Source organism: Schistocerca piceifrons, chromosome 4, assembly GCF_021461385.2.
Source record: "Schistocerca piceifrons isolate TAMUIC-IGC-003096 chromosome 4, iqSchPice1.1, whole genome shotgun sequence".
Lineage (NCBI taxonomy): Eukaryota > Metazoa > Arthropoda > Insecta > Orthoptera > Acrididae > Schistocerca > Schistocerca piceifrons.
In genome coordinates this window covers 408585724-408606150 of record NC_060141.1, presented here as the reverse complement: position 1 = coordinate 408606150, position 20427 = coordinate 408585724, and the positions used below count along the sequence as shown (strand labels likewise).

General features: G+C 44.2%; 1 protein-coding gene across 1 annotated transcript in view; it reads right to left on the bottom strand.

Moving 5' to 3' along the window:
- The window catches only part of LOC124795872 (L-lactate dehydrogenase-like), a 272185-nt gene that overhangs the window by 84071 nt on the left and 167687 nt on the right, over nt 1-20427 (bottom strand). Inside the window, exons 3-4 of the mRNA XM_047259953.1 lie at nt 11823-11996; nt 6037-6210 (exon numbers count right to left, since the gene is read on the bottom strand). Coding sequence (XP_047115909.1) covers nt 6037-6210; nt 11823-11996 — 348 coding nt within the window. The remainder of the gene's footprint in view (nt 1-6036; nt 6211-11822; nt 11997-20427) is intronic.

The window sequence follows — 20427 nt, the reverse complement described above, 5'->3', positions numbered from 1 at the left end:
TAGGGGACTGATGACCTCAGATGTTAAGTCCCATAGTGCTCAGAGTCATTTGAACCATATTCACCTGGTACTTACTCAGTCACGCGTTTTGACTTTCGCAGCCCTATTCATCTTCTGTTGCTGCAGTATCCAAATGCTGGTTTGATGCAACTCTCCAAGCTAGTCTATTCTATGCAAGGTTCTTCACCTCTGCATTATTATAGCCTACATCCTTTTGAAGTTGCTTGCTATAGTCAGACGCCGGCCGAGGTGGCTGAGCGGTTTTAGGCGCTACAGTCTGGAACCGCGCGACCACTACGGTCGCAGGTTCGAATCCTGCCTCGGGCGTGGATGTGTGTGATGTCCTTAGGTTAGTTAGGTTTAAGTAGTTCTAAGTTCTAGGGGACTGATGACCTCAGAAGTTAAGTCCTATAGTGCTCAGAGCCATTTGAACCATATAGTCAGACGTTCTGTTCTGTATCTGAGAAGTCAGCGCAGCTGACTGCCTTGTGGAGGACTCGGGTTCGATTCCCGAAACTGCCAGGAAATTCTTCTTGATGGGAGGACTGGAACAGGCTGCATACAGCCTCGTGATGCCAACTGACGAGTTACTTGACCCAGTGGTAGCGGCTCCAGGTCACGAAAACTGGCAACGGCCGGGAGAGCGCTGTGTTGACCCTACCCGTGTCTATTCTGCATTTAGTGACGCCATAGAGAGGATGACACGTTGGGGGTCTGTACCGATGACCTGCCAGGGTCTGTACATGGAGTATACCTTACTGTAATGAAATGTTCTATAAAACTTCAACGAAGACTGCAAGCTGCCCACATTATGATTACTTCGCCAAAGCACGCAATATTGGGAAAACTCTTTGTGAATATATGCTGCGATGAAGGGAACGAGAAGAGCTACTTATAAGTTCAAAGTGTGACCCGGTCTGCAGAGCCTACGCAGATAGAGGAGTGACTGCTGCATTGTCCGCAAAATACAAGGATCCGTGTTAAGTCCCGATGCGGGGTACAGTTTTAACTTGTCTTAAAGCTTCTTTTTTTGTTCATGTTACTTGCGTCACAGACAACACGAATAAGTCTGTAAATGTACATTGCTAAAGTATCCATTTTTAGTACATTCACGGAAAATTTTTTGTTGTTGTGTCGAAATAGGGAGCCAATGTGAACTGTTGTAGACACTTATTTTCTTACGTTGTTACCTCTGGGCGCACTTCAGAGTTCATACTTGCTCCCTAGAAACGTTTCTTTTTCGTTCGTTGGGTTTCTTCTTCCACGTATAAATTTACGGTTAATGATGTATACTGAACACTTACTTTTACGACTCTTATGTACAACCGATGTCACCTTCAGGACCCAAATTTACTTGGATGAAGGTTTTCACCGAACTGCATTTCAAACCTCTGCTGTTTCCTGCACTATGAACTACAGAGGACGGCAATGCGATGAGAATGTTCGGGTGGAGGCAATGGCGGTAGGTGCGGCAGTAGAGGAGGAAGGGTGTGGGGAATATTGCTCCTCTATTGGTGCTTTTTTTAACTGACTACGGATTTTTGTAATTTTTTTTATACTTATTGTACGTGAAGTTGAGAACACAAACATCAATGCACCAAAGCGGATCGATACAACTGCCAAATCTCGAGAAAATCGGATTCCAAGTTTTCCGACCATCTTAATGCCCCAAAGCAAGGTAGATTTCCTCGACGGGCAGTGCGCGTCTATGGTAGGATGCTTGCTTGCCAGCTCAGGGGCATGGGTTAGATTCTAAGCTGAGGCAAATTTTTAAACAGATGTACGTCTCTACTAGCATTTCCGTGAGTTATAAAATACAGAAAAATGAAAACAAAAAATTGAATAGCGCTCAAGACTGGTAATCACTGGGTCCAGACTCGTTTCGGTCATATTTCTTTCGTTTTTTTTTGTTCGTCTAATTAACACATATCTAATAGTTTCATGAAAAATGCATGTTTCCTTATTTCTAATTACATAACGCAAACAAATGGTTCAAATGGCTCTGAGCACTATGGGACTTACCATCTTAGGTCATCAGCCCCTAGAGCTTAGAACTACTTAAAACTAACTAACCTAAGGACATCACACACATCGATGCCCGAGGCAGGATTCGAACCTGCGACCGTAGCAGTCCCGCGGTTCCGGACTGCAGGGCCTAGAACCGCAAGACCACCACGGCCGGCAACGCAAACAAAAAACCAGTTTTCATTGCAAATACACATTTTTCTTAATTGTTATTAAAGATTGTTTAAATTTTAAAAAACATTAGAAATTAAAGTTTTTTTAAACCTTATCTGTTTTACCTCTCACGGAAATGGTCATGGAATATACAGCTCTGTTTAAAATTTTACCACAGCCGGGAATCAAACCCGGACCTCCAACGTCGTAAGCGAGCACTTTTATCACAAAGTCACGCGACCCCACTGAAATTTTCTCAGTAACTTTTTGGAACTGTATCGCATTGCTTCGGATGATTTATATTTGAGTTCTGAACTTAACGTACCGCAAATATGAAAAAAAATACAAAAACCTGATTGGCCTGTCGTTTCCTAGTCAGCATGCTTTTCTTTTCTTTCTTCCTAGATAGCGAACATGTCGTTTCTTGTGTTATTTCTCCAAAGGACCGCAATGTCTATTTGTAATAATGTCGTATCGGTTTGCCTTTACTCTTTGTAACAAATATTTTTCTGGTAGTCATTAGAATACATTCGACTCGCCGTTCTTAAGTTTTAATTTGTGTATTCCTGACCAATCTGGCAACTTCAAAAAACCTAAGGATTAATAGTACACACTTTCCTCGCAAACAAATTTATAGGATAGCCTGGAAATCACCCGACCAGAACACACAGAACCAAATAGAAGACATATTAATGAATGCTAGAAGCAAATGTGTTATTGAAAAGGTAAAATCTCAAAGAGGTGCATAAACAGAATCAGACCACTATCTTGTGCTGACAACTATTCGCGAAAGGATAGAATGCAGAAACTGCAGGAGAAGAGATGTAGACCGGAAAATAAACACAGATCTACTAAAAGAGGGCCACATTAAGGACAGATATCCAATTGAAATTCGAAACAAGTTTGTTGTCTTTGAAGAAGAGGGAACTGATGTAAACAAGTTACGATCCAAGCTCAAAATCGATGTGAAACACGCAGCAGATCAAGTGCTGAAACCATTGGAGAGAGGGACGTAGAGCAGAGGATGATTTAACGATAAGTGTAGACATGCAGTAAACGAGAGATAAGAGGCTAAAATGTTATGGCTGACAGACGAACAAGATGAAAGGTTAAGGAGGGGTACATGGAGGCAGCTAGAGAAGCAAGAAAAGTCCTCCCAACGGAAAAGAGAGAGTATGTAAACAGCAAGACAACAGTGGCAGAAGAGGATCGAACAAGACGCATTACAAGAGACTTTTACAGGACACTCAGGTTCTTCAAGAAAGGATACAACACGAGGACTGACGCGATCAAAGGCCAAGCAGGACAATTGATAATAGATGAAACAAATGCAAAGGAGGAATAGAAAAATTATTTCGAAATTTTCCTGGATGTGGACACCATCAAAGCGAAGCGACAGCAGCATCAGAAGAAGAAAATTGCACGGAGAAGACAGAGTAATACTACTAACAGCGGAGAACGAACTGCCGAGCATGGAAGACGTAGAAGAAGCCAAAAAACGTTGAAGAGAGGAAAGGCCCCCGGAATTGATGAAATACCTGCAGAAATTGTGACAAAAGGAAGAGATATCCTGCAAGAGAGTGTATACCACATAATTAGTTCAATTTGGAGGAAAGAAAGAATCTCAGCGGAATGGAAGCAGTCTGTCATCTGCTCAACACTAATGAAAGGAGACCCAATGAGATGCAGCAACTATAGAGGCATTACCTTACTATGCACAACTTATAAGGTCCTGGCTTGTCGTTGCTGAAGCGGCTAATACCATACGTTCAGGAGGTAGTTGGATTCCGACAAGCTGGGCTTAGAAAAGGAAAATCAAACGCTGACCGTCTACATACCGGGTGATCAAAAAGTCAGTATAAATTTGAAAACTGAATAAATCACGGAATAATGTAGGTAGAGAGGTACAAATTGACACACATGCTTGGAATGACATGGGGTTTTATTAGAACCAAAAAAATACAAAAGGTCAAAAAATGTCTGACAGATGTCGCTTCATCTGATCAGAATAGCAATAATTAGCATAACAAAGTAAGACAAAGCAAAGATGATGTTCTTTACAGGAAATGCTTAATATGTCCACCATCATTCCTCATCAATAGCTGTAGTCGAGGAATAATGTTGTGAACAGCACTGTAAAGCATGTCCGGAGTTATGGTGAGGCATTGGCGTCGGATGTTGTCTTTCAGCATCCCTAGAGATGTCGGTCGATCACGATACACTTGCGACTTCAGGTAACCCCAAAGCCAATAATCACACGGACTGAAGTCTGGGGACCTGGGAGGCTAAGCATAACGAAAGTGGCGGCTGAGCACACGATCATCACCAAACGACGCGTGCAATAAATCTTTCACGCGTCTAGCAATATGTGGTGGTTCTAATAAAACCCCATGTCATTCCAAGCATGTGTGTCAATTTTTACCTCTCTATCTACATTATTCCGTGATTTATTAAGTTTTCAAATTTATACTGACTTTTTGATCACCCGCTTTAATAAGACAAGTGCTATCAAAGAGCTTACTGTGAACAGGCGTGCAATACGTCAAGAACTGGAAAGAGCGCAGGTTCCTAGAAAACTAAAAAAATAACACAAGCATGTACACAAAATACAACATGCAAGGTGAAAGTGAATGGAAAGATGTCAGAGAAATTCAAGATAAAGACTGGGGTACGACAGCGAAACTGCTTCTCCCCCCCCCCCCACCCCCCCACCCCCCAGCCATCGTTCCGTTTATTCTGTTTCTGGAAAGAACACTGACAAAGGTAATAAACCTGAAGACAGGAATGCAGATGGGTAGAAGAATCAACAATCTGGCTTACGCGGATGGTGTAGTTTTCGTAGCACAAATAGGCAAGATCTGTTTTAGAAGGCAAGAGTGTTAACGGAAGAGGCATTGGGAGCAAGGCTGAAGATGAATATAGAGAAGATCAGACATCTCGTTGTGAACAGAGACAATGAAGACAGATCTTTAGATGTACTCGTAGATGGTCATATCTTTGAAAGGATAGAAAGAGTTCAAATATCTTGGGGCTGTGCTCAGTGAAAGGAATGAGATAGACCAAGAAATAATGGAAAGAATCCAGGCAAGAAACAGGTCAAGGTTTGCACTGGGAAAGCTGCTGAGGTCCCGGCTTCGAGGTCCACAGGACAGTAAAACAACTTGTCATTGTATACGAAGCAGAGACCTACACTATGACACAAAAGATAGAATGAAAACCACCGACATTTGAGAATGCTGTCTCAGTCAGATTTTTCCGAAAATGAAGGATGAAGATAACTGGAGAAAAAGGAAAAACCGCGAACTGCAGGAGTTGTTGTACAAGTCGCTGGACATAGTGACTGAGATTCGAGAGAGGAGACTGAGGTGGTAGGGATGTGTAATGCGGCGAGAAGCCTACATCACCAGGCAACTCGTGAAGAAGACCTCAGAGGCAACGGACCGAGGGGAAGACCACGGATGAATTGGAATGAAGCGATCAGAAAGGATATCTGTAAAATGAGACTAGCTGGAGAAGCTTACATTCACCGAGGAAGATGAAGGAGGCCGACTGGCGAGGCGATAAACCTACTACCGTTTGTGTGACCAAACTAGTAAGTAGTCATAAGTATCCCTGATCTGTTATAGTTTGGGTAAAGAACTAAAGCAGTGTCTTTCGTCGATGTGGATCTGTCTGTCTACATTGTTTCTTCCAGACGTAGAGCAGCCTAGAGAAGCGAAACTTATGCACTTTTGTATCTGGTACTTTTCTGCTTGTTACAATACGGTGCAAGAACACCACTAATCACATGACTCGTTCCACAACATTTCGATAAAAATGGTTCAAAAGATTTAAGGAAAAAGTAAATCACCAACTAACCACTGGAGTCGCCGTGTTCGCCGATGATCCAGCCGTGGACGCTGCATGGAGAGACGCCCAGCCGCTCTGCGATAAAGACCCTGAAGCGGGCCGAGTCCAGGTTGGTGCCCGAGCCGAACACGCGGTTCTTCGGCAGCCCGCTCAGCTTCCACGCCACGTACGTCAGGATGTCAACTGCCCACACAACACCCGTCTCAGTGTTTCTCCATACATAACATGACGCTACACCTTCTGTCTGTAAGGACAATAATTACTCGTGTTCCAGATGTTTCTGACAAGACACTAAAAATAGCTCTACAGTGCTGAGGCACATTTGTAATTGGATGTACTTACAACTAAACATTTTTCACGCCTAGGAACACTTATCTATCGGAACCACGAAGGGCATACAATAATTGAAGAGATAAATTCATCTAGGACAAAACAGTGTATGTTTCACAATCTGAGACTTTTACTACTTCTCAACATAGTCCCCAGCATTATTAATACATTTGTCCAAAAGATGAACTACTTTGTTTCATACCTGATGCAATGAAGTTTTTGTCTTGTTTTTTTTTAGCCACTTCCCCACAAATTCTTTGACCTCTTCGTTGTTGCTGAACTGTTTTCCACATAATGCCTCCTTGTGTGGACCAAGCAACTGAAAATCCGAGGGGGTCAGACCTGAGCTGTAGGGAGGATGAGCTAGTATCTCCCAGCCCATTTTTTCAGTGGTTTTTTGGGTTAGCCAAGCGGTGTGAGAGCTAATATTGTCCGTTTTTTATACTTGATGCGAAGAACTCATTGTCATTTTTTTATTCATTTTCCCACAAATGACCTGATCCTCGCTGTTACTGAATTTTTTTACGTACACAATGTGATGAAAAGTATCCGGACAACCCCAAAAACGTGTTTTTCATATTAAGTACATTGTGCTGCCATCTACTGCTGGGTACTCCATATCAGCGACCTCAGTAGTCAATAGACATCGTGAGAGAGCGGATTGGGGCGCTCCGCGGAGCTCACGGACTTCGAACGTGGTCTGGTGATTGGTTGTCACTTGCGTCATACGTCGGTACGCGAGATTTCCATACTCTTAAACATCCCTACGTACACTGTTTCCGACGTGATAGTGAAGTGGAAACGTGAAGGGACACGTACAGCACAAAAGCGTACACGCCGACCTCGTCTGTTGACTGATAGTTGAAGAGGGTCGTAATGCGTAATAGGCATAAATCTATCCAGTCCATCATGCAGGAAGTCCAAACTGCATCTAGATCCACTGCAAGTAGTATGACAGTTAGGCGGGAGGTGACAAAACTTGGATTTCATGGTCGAGCGGCTGCTCATAAGCCACACTTCACGCCAGTAAATGCCAAACGACACCTCGCTTGGTGTAAGGAGCGTAAACACTGGACCGTTGAACAGTGGAAAAACATTGTGTGGAGTGATGAATCACGCTACAGAATTTGGCGATCCGATGGTAGGGTGTCGGTATGGCGAATGCCCGGCGAATGTCATCTGCCAGCGTGTGTAGTGCCATATGTTAAATTCGGAGGTGTTGGTGTTATGGTGTGGTCGTGTTTTTCATGGAGGAGGCTTGCACCAATTGTTGTTTTGCGTGGCACTACCACAGCAAAGGAATACATTGATGTTTTAGGCACCTTCTTGCTTCCCACTGTTGAAGAGCAATTCGGGGATGGCGACTGCATCTTTCAACACGATCGAGCACCTGCTCATAATGCACGACCTGTGGCGGAGTGGTTACACGACAATAACATCACTGTAATGGACTGACCTGTACAGAGTCCTGGCCTGAATCCTGTAGAACACCTTTGGGATGTTTTGGGACGCCGACTTCGTGCAAGGCCTCACCGACCGACATCGATCCCTCTCCTCAGTGCAGCACTACGTGAAGAATGGGCTGCCATTCCCCAAGAAACCCTCCAGCACCTGATTGAACGCATGCCTGGGAGAGTGGAAGCCGTCATCAAGGTTAAGGGTGGGCCAACACCATAATGAATTCCAGCATTAATGATGGAGGGCGCCACGAACTTGTAAATCATTTCCAGCCAGGTGTCCGGATACTTTTGATCACATAGTGTATAACACCTCCTTGAATGGAACAAACAAATGAAAATCCGTGGGAGCCAAATCTGAATTGTAGGGACTATGAGCCAGTACCTCCCAACACATTTTTTTAGTGGTTTCTTGGGTGAGCTAGGTGGTGTGAGGGCGAGGATTGTCGTGTAGTAATATCACGCCATTTCTTTTAGATCCGCGGAGTTTTACACCCATTTGTGGCTTTACTTTGTCAATCAGCGTGCCTGAGTAGTAGGCACTGTATATTGTATGATGATCTTTCAAATAATAATAAAACAACGACATCATTAACATCCCAAAACACAATCAGCATGACTTTTCCTACTTATGCCTGCATTCTGAATTTCTTACAGGCAGGTGAGCTGGTGTGCTTAAATTCCATGCTTTATGTTTTGGGCTCTGATTCAAAATGGTGGACCCAACTCTCATCATAGGTTAAAATCTTTTCTTTCATAGTGTTCTTTCAAGTTTGAGCACACTTTGAGTCGTGTTTCCTAGAATTGTTGCCTTAACCCTTTTGAAACCCACCTTGTATCCGTTTTTTGTGTACTTGAGCTTATTACCGATAACGTTGTGAACTGTGCCAACACTTATTCAACAGTTTTTACATATGTTCAACTGTAACACGTTGATCTCCACGGATAATGTCGTTAATGCGGGTTTTAAGCGAAGGAGTTGACACTTCCAACGGCCGAGCAGAACACTGCTCGTCAGTCGCTGAGGTTCGACCGTTTTTGAACTGTGCTACTTACTTATAAAAATTCCGCGTTTGATATAACTTTAACCATACTGCAAAACTACTCGAGAAGGTTTTCACCTTCAGAAAGCATAAAAAGAATCACTGAACGTTGTTCAACTAATGTGGAAACTTCAGACAGTTTTTATCTGTCATCTGTTCTCAGCTCACGCTAGGCATACCAACCTAGAGTAATGAAAGTACAAAACCCCCGCTACAAACAGTTTGATTTTACATAGCTTTGCCCCTTTAATTATTGAATGTTCCTCGTTTTCGACTGTGCATCAACGTTTTAGAATCGTCGTCCTGACGGTGACAAAACTGAAAATAATGTGGTATACAGGGTGGTCCATTGATCGTGACCGGGCCAAATGTCTCACGAAATAGCGTCAAACGAAAAAACTACAAAGAGCGAAACTTGTCTAGCTTGAAGGGGGAAACCAGATGGCGCGATGGTTGGCCCGCTAGATGGCGCTACCATAGGTCAAGCGGATATCAACTGCGTTTTTTTTTGAAATAGAAACCCCCATTCTTTATTACACATTCGTGTAGTACGTAAAGAAATACAAATGTTTTAGTTGGATCACCTTTTTCGCTTTGTGACAGATGGCGTTGTAATAGTCACAAACATATGGCTCACAATTTTAGACGAACAGTTGGTAACAGGTTTTTTAAATTAAAATACAGAACGTAGGTACGTTTGAACATTTTATTTCGGTTGTTCCAATGTGATACATGTACCTTTGTGAACTTATCATTCTGAGAACGCATGCTGTTACAGCATGATTACCTGTAAATACCACATTAATGCAATAAATGCTCAAAATGATGTCCGTCAACCTCAATGCATTTGGCAATACGTGTAAAGATATTCCTCTCAACAGCGAGTAGTTCGCCTTCCGTAACCTTTGCACATGCATTGACAATGCGCTGACGCATGTTGTCAGGCGTTATCGGTGGATCACGATGGCAAATATCCAACTTTTCCCACAGAAAGAAGTCCGGGGACGTCAGATCGGATGAACGTGCGGGCCATGATATGGTGCTTCGGCGACCAATCCACCTGTCATGAAATATGCTATTCAATACCGCTTCAACCGCACGCGAGCTATGTGCCGTACATCCATCATGTTGGAAGTACATCGCCATTCTGTCATGCAGTGAAACATCTTGCAGTACCATCGGTAGAACATTACGTAGGAAATCAGCATACATTGCACCATTTAGATTGCCATCGATAAAATGGGGGCCAATTGTCCTTCCTCCCATAATGCCGCACCTTACATTAACCCGCCAAGGTAGCTGGTGTTCTACTTGTCGCAGCCATCGTGGATTTTCCCGTGCCCAATAGTGCATATTATGCCAGTTTACGTTACTGCTGTTGGTGAACGACGCTTCGTCGCTAAATAGAACGCGTGCAAAAAATCTGTCATCGTCCCGTAATTTCTCTTGTGCCCAGTGGCAGAACTGTACACGACGCTCAAATTCGTCGTCATGCAATTCCTGGTACATAGAAATATGGTACGGGTGCAATCGATGTTGATGTAGCATTTTGAACGGCGACCTTTTTGAGATTCCCGATTCTCGCGCAATTTGCTGCTACTGATGTGCGGCTTAGCCGCGACAGCAGCTAAAACACCTACTTGGGCATCATCATTTGTTGCAGGCCGTGGCTGACGTTTCACATGTGGCTGAACACTTCCTGTTTCCTTAAATAACGTAACTATCCGGCGAACGGTCCGGCACTTGGATGATGTCGTCCAGGATACCGAGCAGCATACATAGCACACGCCCGTTGGTCATTTTGATCATAACAGCCGTACATCAACACGATATCGACCTTTTCCGCTGTTGTGGCGTAGCAAGACAGCCACGCCACGGAAGTAGCCGAAAGGCACGCGTTTAGCAGGCAAGTTATAGGTCTGTAACAGGATACGTAATGAATGTTATAAAGAAAAGTACGTAGCTTCTGGAATACTTAACTTTATTCCATCCTTGGTACATCGCTATTGACGATATAAGTGAGACTCCATAGATACATGCAATGTTACTAATGGCGCCTTGCTAGGTCGTAGCCATGGACTTAGCTGAAGGCTATTCTAACTATCTGCTCGGCAAATGAGCGAGGCTTCGTCAGTGTAGTCGCTAGCAAAGTCGTCCGTACAACTGGGACGAGTGCTAGTCCGTATCTCGAGACCTGCCTTGTGGTGGCGCTCGGTCTGCGATCACACAGTGGCGACACGCGGGTCCGACATGTACTAATGGACCGCGGCCGATTTAAAGCTACCACCTAGCAAGTGTGGTGTCTGGCGGTGACACCACATCCGCAATTGGTAAACGGTCCATTTTAACACGGGTAATGTACCACGAAGCAAATATCGTCCGCACTGGCGGAATGTTACGTGATACCACGTACTTATACGTTTGTGACTATTACAGCGCCATCTATCAAAAACAGAAAAAAGTTGTCCAACTAAAACATTCATATTTCTTTACATACTATACGAATATGTAATAAAAATGGGGGTTTCTATTTAAAAAAACGCAGTTGGTATCCGTTTGACTGGGCAGCGCCATCTAGCGGGCCAACCATAGAGCCATCTGGTTTCCCCCTTCATGCTAGACGAGTTTCGTTCTTTGCAGCTTTTTCGTTTGATGCTTATTTCGTGAGATATTTGGCCCGGTCACTATCAATGGTTGGTTCAAATGGCTCTGAGCACTATGCGACTTAACTTCTGAGGTCATCAGTCGCCTAGAACTTAAAACTAATTAAACCTAACTCACCTAAGGACATTACACACATCCATGCCCGAGGCAGAATTCGAGCCCGCGACCGTAGCGATGGCTCGGTTCCAGACTGTAGCGCCTAGAATCGCACGGCCACAACGGCCGGCCACTATCAATGGACCACCCTGTATATGATCACTTTTTTTTTGTATTATGAGGCTGTTAAAGTGCAGCGGCGTACCTGGATTGGAGACGATGAGCAGGATACAATCGGGGCTGTGCTTGACGAGGTTGGGAATGATACTCTTGAAGATGTTGGCGTTGCGCTGCACCAGGTCGAGTCGGGACTCTCCCTCCTGCTGTCGCGCGCCAGCCGTCACCACGCACACCTTGGAGCCGGCAGTCACGTCGTACTCTGCAACGACCGCGTCTCACACTGAAATTTCTTACTTCTTAAGTTACGCATTATCTCTAACGATGCTATTACAGCGGACGTTTAGAAGACGTTGTTTGCAACGCCTCAGGTTACAGAGAAGGGGTCGGTTTGTAACATTTAGGTCTATTATCGGTACTGTAGCATATGCATTCATTTCCTTGATATCCCTGTGGATATACACTACTGGCCATTAAAATTGCTACACCAAGAAGAAATGCAGATGGTAAACGGGTATTCACTGGACAAATATATTATACTACAACTGACATGTGATTACATTTTCACGCAATTTGGGAGCATAGACCCTGAGAAATCAGTACCCAGAACAACCACCTCTGGCCTTGATACGCCTGGGCATTGAGTCAAACAGAGCTTGGATGGCGTGTACAGGTACAGCTGCCCATGCAGCTTCAACACGATACCACAGTTCATCAAGAGTAGTGATTGCCGTATTGTGACGAGCCAGTTGCTCGGCCATCATTGACCAGACGTTTTCAGTTGGTGGGAGGTCTGGAGAATTTGCTGGCCAGGGCAGCAGTCGAACATTTTCTGTATCCAGAAAGGCCCGTACAGGACATGCAACATACGGTCGTGCATTATCCTACTGAAATGCAGGGTTTCGCAGGGATCGAATGAAGGGTAGAGCCACGGGTCGTCCACTGTTCAAAGTACCGTCAATGCGAACAATAGGTGACCGAGACGTGTAACCAATGGCAGCCCATACCATCACGCCGGGTGATACGCCAGTATGGCGATGACGAATACGCGCTTCCAATGTGCGTTCACCGCGATGTCGCCAAACACGGATGCGACCATCATGATGCTGTAAACAGAACCTGGATTCATCCGAAAACATGACGTTTTGCCTTTCGTGCACCCAGGTTCGTCGTTGAGTACTCCATCGCAAGCGCTCCTGTCTGTGATGCAGCGTCAAGGGTAACCGCAGCCATGGTCTCCGAGCTGATAGTCCATGCTGCTGCAAACGTCGTCGAACTGCTCGTGCAGATGGTTCTTGTCTTGCAAATGTCCCCATCTGTTGACTCAGGGATCGAGACATGGCTGCACGATCCGTTACAGCCATGTGGATAAGATGCCTGTCATCTCGACTGCTAGTGATACGAGGCTGTTGGGATCCAGCACGGTGTTCCGTATTACCCTCCTGAACCCTCCGACTCCATATTCTGCTATCAGTCATTGGATCTCGACCAACGCGATCAGTAATGTCGCGATACGATAAACCGCAATCGCGATAGGCTACAATCCGACCTTTATCAAAGTCAGAAACGTGATGGTGCGCATTTCTCCTCCTTACACGAGTCATCACAACAACGTTTCACCAGGCAACGCCGGTCAACTGCTGTTTGTGTATGAGAAATCGGTTGGAAACGTTCCTCATGTCATCACGTTGTAGGTGTCGCCACCGGCTCCAACCTTATGTGAATGCTATGAAAAGCTAATCATCTGCATATCACAGCATCTTCTTCCTGTCGGTTAAATTTCGCGCCTGTAGCACGTCATCTTCGTGGTGTAGCAATTTTAATGGCCAGTAGTATATTATCCCTTTTTGTAACTTTATGTTCAGGAACAATTTTGCAAATATCGTTTCTAAACCTATGTCTTTTTATGTTGTCTTTTTATGTTATGTACGAGGTAAGTTCAGAATGTAAGTGTACTGTGGTCCTAACAGGCTGTGATTTTCTGTTTTTTGAGGGTTGGCAACACTGAGTGGTAGAGTGTAATCCCCTGACCAGAGCAAGCATCTGAGAAACAAGGAAGTAGGTAAACGCACGTTGAAGCGTCCAGCTGCGTGAAAGATGTTGGTAAGAAATCCTGCCAAGTACGAGCCACTTGCTGGGATCCGCTTCCTTCTCGCGGAAGGAATAACACCTACTGAAACTTTTTCTCAAATCAAAACGGTTTCCAGCGAAGGAGTTATGAACAGAACGAGTGCATTTGAATGGTTTAGGGATTAGTGAAGGAATAACAAATGTTCATGACGAACATGGGAGTGGAATACATTTTGACTGATGAGTGGTGGTTGACATTAAACGAAATCACTGCGATGTTTGCAGAATTCACCAGAACTCTCTTACACGAGACACAGACAGAAACGATATCTATCAAAATCAACAGAATTCTCCTCGAACGTAACATCAAGAGCATGTTCCATCCACCCACCAAGAACTAGGGATTAAGGCGTTGCTAGGGAGTTTGAAGAATTACCTGGGTCTACAGAAATCGAGCGTTTACCACATACCACGTGAACTTGGCATGGCATACATCGGTCAGACGACTTGGACCGTTGCCGCGCGGGATTAGCCGAGCGGTCTAGGCGCTGCAGTCATGGACTGTGCGGCTGGTCCCGGCGGAGGTTCGAGTCCTCCCTCGGGCATGGGTGTGTGTGTTTGTTCTTAGGATGATTTAGGTTAAGTAGCGTATAAGCTTAGGGACTGATGACCTTAGCAGTTAAGTCCCATAAGATTTCACACACACGATACTTGGACGGTTGACATCAGGTGCAAAGAACACCGAATGCAGACCAGACTGAGAGAGGCAACCAAGTCAGTGACTGTCGAGCATTGTTTAGAACTCAGTCATTCTATGAACTAAAATGATGCCAAGATTTTAACTCAATCTTCGAGATACTGGAACAGCATCATCAAAGAATCTATTGATATTAAGGTCACGCAGAATCTCATTAACCGTGACACCGGTTTCCTGAGCTCTACGTGAAACCATCACTCGATCTTCTGAAGACGCAACGGAGCCAACTTCGAGACCCCTGGGAACACAAGTATGAATATGAAGTTAGGGAAAACAGCCCAGTACGTGTAACAAAGGACGCACGTGAAGTAGTACCTCAGACAACAGATGCGGTACCTGTGGATGTTCTACGGAGTCTCAAGCGGAAGTTTGAACACCAGAAGTCTGAAAGCACGGACCTCGGACGGCATGACGGACAGGGCACGCCACTGTAACAGAACGTCCCAGATCACAGGTGGGTTTAAATGACGACAAAAAGATAAAATGTCTAAAATGGCCTGAACGTCATTTAGAACTTCATTAAAGCAATACTGACAACGGATATTAATCACAAAGTACGCGCACAGCGTTCGGAACAGCCGCGGCTAGAAGCAAACACACAGTCGCTGCTATTGGTCGGCGCATACCACCGACAAAGCGTCTGGCGCAAAGCGGATCGCAGACGGAGCGCCTAGCATTATATAGGCATAAATACCGGACCCGTTCCCTACTGAAATCGCAGTATTCGAGTACGCTATGCATTAGCGAGTGGATCGGTGCGACTAGCGGCTAAGGTAGCGGCCTAGGTCCCGCAGGGGTCGGCTGATAGCCGTCCGGCGATCCTTGGGCCGCCAGCGGCCCCATCGGCCAATCTGTGTACGACGACCATAGCCATGCAGGGAGGAAATTCGGCGACGCTGACAAAGGCTGCAGACACGGCAACTTCTGGAACGGCGCGAACGGACAACGGAGAGCCTGGGCGCCGGCCGCAGCCGATAAGCCCGCACCCTCCACGTCAACGATCGAGGTCTGGAAATCGCTACAGCTCCACGAGAAGAACAGTCACACTGACAACACACACCCGACCACCTATCAACATTCCACCGACCGAAGACCACCGAGGGCAGCGAAGAACAGACGACGCTCGAAGCAGACGAGACCAACTGGCACGTGATATGTCCGCTATACGCGGCGAAATCACGCCGAGGCGCCATGACGATGACTCTTCTAGTTCTGACCATGCACCAATACCAGCCAGCGAATCTGATTCAGAACTCCCCCAGCAACGACGAAGACATACGTTTTCAAGTTTGTCTGAAACAAACGAACAGAACGTAAAACGAAGAACTCGCAAGACATAGCTGATGCTACTAAGTAACCAACGTACAGCCAATTCGCGCCCTTGCAAGTGGTGAATCAATGGAAGTGGCGCCATAGCCACGAAAGCAAGACACACAACAACCTCCCATCTCTGGCGCAACACGGCCATCTAAACTTCCACCGATGTTCATACAATGACCATACAGTCAACGGACAAATATCTTTCCTTTACACTAAACAGAAGAGACATGTGGCTGGATCAATCAAGGCATCCATAAAGGGGAATCGATCAAGTACCACCTCGAAACGATAGCGGACCAACAACATCGCAGTTCTTCCAGAACGCAAAAATTCCTTTCTATACTCAACAGCATCCAAGTGAGAAGATGATCAAGGTTGTCATTAAATATCACCCGGCCGAAATTACAGAGACGCAAGTTGCGACTGAGTTACATGCCACTGGTTTTACGCAAGCTGTGGTGCACCATTACAAAGCGAGGGACACCAAGACGAACACATTAATAGCCCAACCAGTCTACTGTGTGTCACTCCCTGCTGGCCCTGCGAGTGACTCGATTTACGACAAATGTGGAGGTGGAAACTTACAGACTTAAGGATCGTCCTCCATAGTGTAAACGCTGTCACCCCTATTTCTATACTGCAAGTTACTGTTCATTCCCCGCCAGGTGCGTAAAATGTGGAGGTTTCCACCAAGCACAAAACTCCACGAAATCTCCAACTCAAAAACCAACTTATGCAAATGGCGGCGAAGAACACCCACCCACTTGGCGAGGTTGGAGCACGTTTCAACAAGCTCTGCGCACCTACATGGCCTAAGCCCAAGCCACACTGTAAGTAGGCTGTTTATGTTTTCTTATTGGCAACGTTACGTAGCGGTCTGTGTGAGAATCACTGGCTGTGCTGTGTGCAGTCTGTGGCTGGTTTGCATTGTTGTCTGCCATTGTAGTGTTGGGCAGCGGCAGCTGGATGTGAACAGCGCGTAGTGTTGCGCAGTTGGAGGTGAGCCGCCAGCAGTGGTGGATGTGGGGAGAGAGATGGCGGAGTTTTGTAATTTGTCATGAACTGATATATATATTATGACTATTAAGGTAAATACATTGTTTGTTCTCTATTAATATCTTTCATTTGCTAACTATCCCTATCAGTAGTTAGTGCCTTCCGTAGTTTGAATCTTTTATTTAGCTGGCAGTAGTGGCGCTCGCTGTATTGCAGTAGTTCGAGTAATGAAGATTTTTGTGAGTTAAGTGATTTCTGAAAGGTATAGGTTAATGTTAGTCAGGGCCATTCTTTTGTAGGGATTTTTGAAAGTCAGATTGCGTTGCGCTAACAAAATATTGTGTGTCAGGTTAAGCACAGTCCTGTATAATTGTTGAAAGGGGAAGTTTCATATGTCGACCCTTAGCCGAGGATACCTCACTGGAATCTTCTGATTTTTTCTTGTAGTTTGTGTAATTGGTGTAGCTATTGTTTATTGGTAGCGCGTAATCATAGAGAGAATTTCCTTTGTAGTTGTAGTTTTTCATTGTTGTACAGTAAAACAGTTGTGGCATGCATGTAGATTTGCAGCAAGTATTTCGCAGCTGCGCTTGCAATTAACTAGATATTATTTTCAGTGCTATGTTAATGTGTTCTCTTATTTTCGCTCTTCAAATTGTGTTTTTCTGTGTTATCGTGTGAAATATTGTGACAATAATGGCGTGTGAAAAACGTAACACTAGGCTCCAAAGTAAACTGAGAAATAATAGTGACGACGAGCGTAGCTTGCCAGCACCACTGTGTAATGAATTAACAGACGTTCAAAGTAGTAATTTGGTAACTGTGCATAGGGAAATGGAACGGGCTGCAAACAACGGTGTAGACATTGAAACAGGTAGTGAACAGGGAAGCATTATCGATCGATCCCTCGGCAACAGCTCGCCTCAGGAATCCGAAATGACAGGACACAATTTTGCAAATACTGTAGATTCAGGTTTTGCGTCCTCACCGTTTTCTCAAATGAGTCAAGACACATTTTCCACTTGTCAAAATGTGAATGTCGCCGGCGCAAATTCACTGCCGAAAAGCACTGAGGAACATGTTTCAGACACCAGTGCATTGTTATTACAATTAATGCAACAAATGGGACAAAAGCTTCAAAAGTTAGACACAATGGAACAAAATCAGAGACTAACACAGCAACAGTTAGACACAGTGGAACAAAATCTTAAAAAATTAGACGCAATGGAACAAAATCTTCACACCACGCTTGAACAAACACGTGAAGATTTGACTACTGAGTTACATAAAATCAAATCGAAATGTCAAAAAGTCTGTAACGACGTAAAAACACAAATTTGTGAGCATTTTCAACCTTTTTTTTGCGGCATGAAAATGCTTTACAGAATCACGAAGCAGCCATAAAAGACCTGCAAATTATTGTTCATGAAAATCATGAGACCTTGCAAGCTAAAATTGACTCAGTTGCATCTACCGATTCGGTTACGCAACTTGCAAAAACTCAGGAAAACTTAAAGGACACAGTAGAAAGACACATTGAGGAAATTAGTACATTATCAGAGAAAGTAGCCGAACTTTCGGGTCAATTCACTAATTTATCTACGAAGGTAGATGATAATCTGAATGACACAAAACCGGTAGTCTTTAATGACACAGAAGAGTGCGAACAAATTAGGAAGTAAAATAAAATCAATATAAAGTACAAAAGAGAAATCCGGGAAGTACAAGATCAGTTGGCACAAGTAATACAAAAATTACAAATTTCAGAGGACACTCGCGCTCCAACACGAGAAGAGGGACTTAGAAATACGGAAAAGCCGCAAAATAATGACACAGGGCATTTCGGAAGTTATGACAGAAATTGGCAATGTGCACCGAATTTTGAGATTGAACCGCCTACACGACGTAACAATGACCGACATGCGACTCGCCGACATGATGATGTTGACTATAAGCTGTTCATTACTACACGTAAATTCAAAACATTTAAGAATTCTAGCAACGACATTCATCCAAAAGCATGGCTCAATCAATTCTCTCATTGTTTTCCTCCCAACTGGTCATTAGAGCACAGATTAGAATTTATGTGTGGCTATTTAGAGAATGCACCAGCTGTAAGAATGCGGTCGGTCATTCACGATTGTCACAGTGAAGGAGAATTTTATCATGCCTTCCTCTCAGCGTATTGGTCTCAAGCTACACAAGACCGAGTAAAACATAGCATCATAATGACAAAACATTTCGAACAATCTGAATTTTCCAGTCTTGTGACATATTTTGAAGACATGTTGCACAAGAATCAGTACCTGTCAAACCCATACAGCCCCTCAGAACTCATCCGCATTTGCTTACTCAAATTGCCTGAACATTTACGACATATTATTTTAGCAGAACGTTGCAAAGACGACATTGAAGCTTTTCAGGGACTGTTACAAGAACTGGAAATTGACACTGACAATCGCGGAAAGTGGAAACAGGAACACAACAATTACAGGTCATATCCGTCGCAATTCCACGATGAAAGAAATAACAACTGGACACGACAAGGCTATTCTTACAACGCAAATCGTGACCAAAACAGACACCACCCATATGACAACCACTGGCAGAGTAATAATAGTTACAGAGAAAGATCTCATTTCCGAAGTAGTGAATATGACAGATTACCTTAGAAACGGACAATATGGGAACCAAAACAATTATTATCAAGGGAGACAGAATAACTTCAGACGCAACAGTTCAGCGCGCAGTTACGATTCAGGAAGAAATTCTCCACCACATGACCAACAAGAAAGAAATTATGAAATCTACCAACATGGCGACAGACGAGATAATCATAAAGACAGACCTGAATTTCATCAGAACTGGCGGGATTCAAACAGAGCAGGGCACTTTCGGCAACGTGAATTTGTAGAAGCTAGGTCTCCTAATCCCAATAACGACGCGCGCCAACAAAGGGACAGACAATGACTCGCACCGCAGGCAGCCGCTTGCGCCGGCTGGCTCAGAGAAAAATAACATAGACGCTAACCTTGAGAAAATTTTTAACATTCCTTACCGATGTATAAAACATGACAATTGCATTTCAGTTGAAACTCTGCGTACTAGGAAGAGTAAAGGTTTACACCACATTTCACATGTAAAACCGTTTATTGAAAGATAATCTGCTTTTTAACTTTGTCTTTGCCATATAACTTTTCACTTTACATTGCTAGTATGCTTTGTCAGACTTAGAATCTGTTAACATACAACAATATTTGAAGTTAAATATCCAGTCTAGAACCTAGGGAACATTTTTAAACAGAAATTACGAATGCATTGTCATAGTGAACAGACGTCACAGTGTTATTGTGTGTGTACATTCTTGCTTGTTAGTTGCACGATTACGTAACAACTATAAGGCTCTCATACTTAGAACATTTACCAGTACTGCTAATGAGATTTTAATGCAACATTTTGGTTTACTTGAAATTTGGTGTATCATGAGGTAAGTACATTGGCTTCTGCAGAACTTAGCTTTCGGAGGACGATAACTACGACACTTCCACAG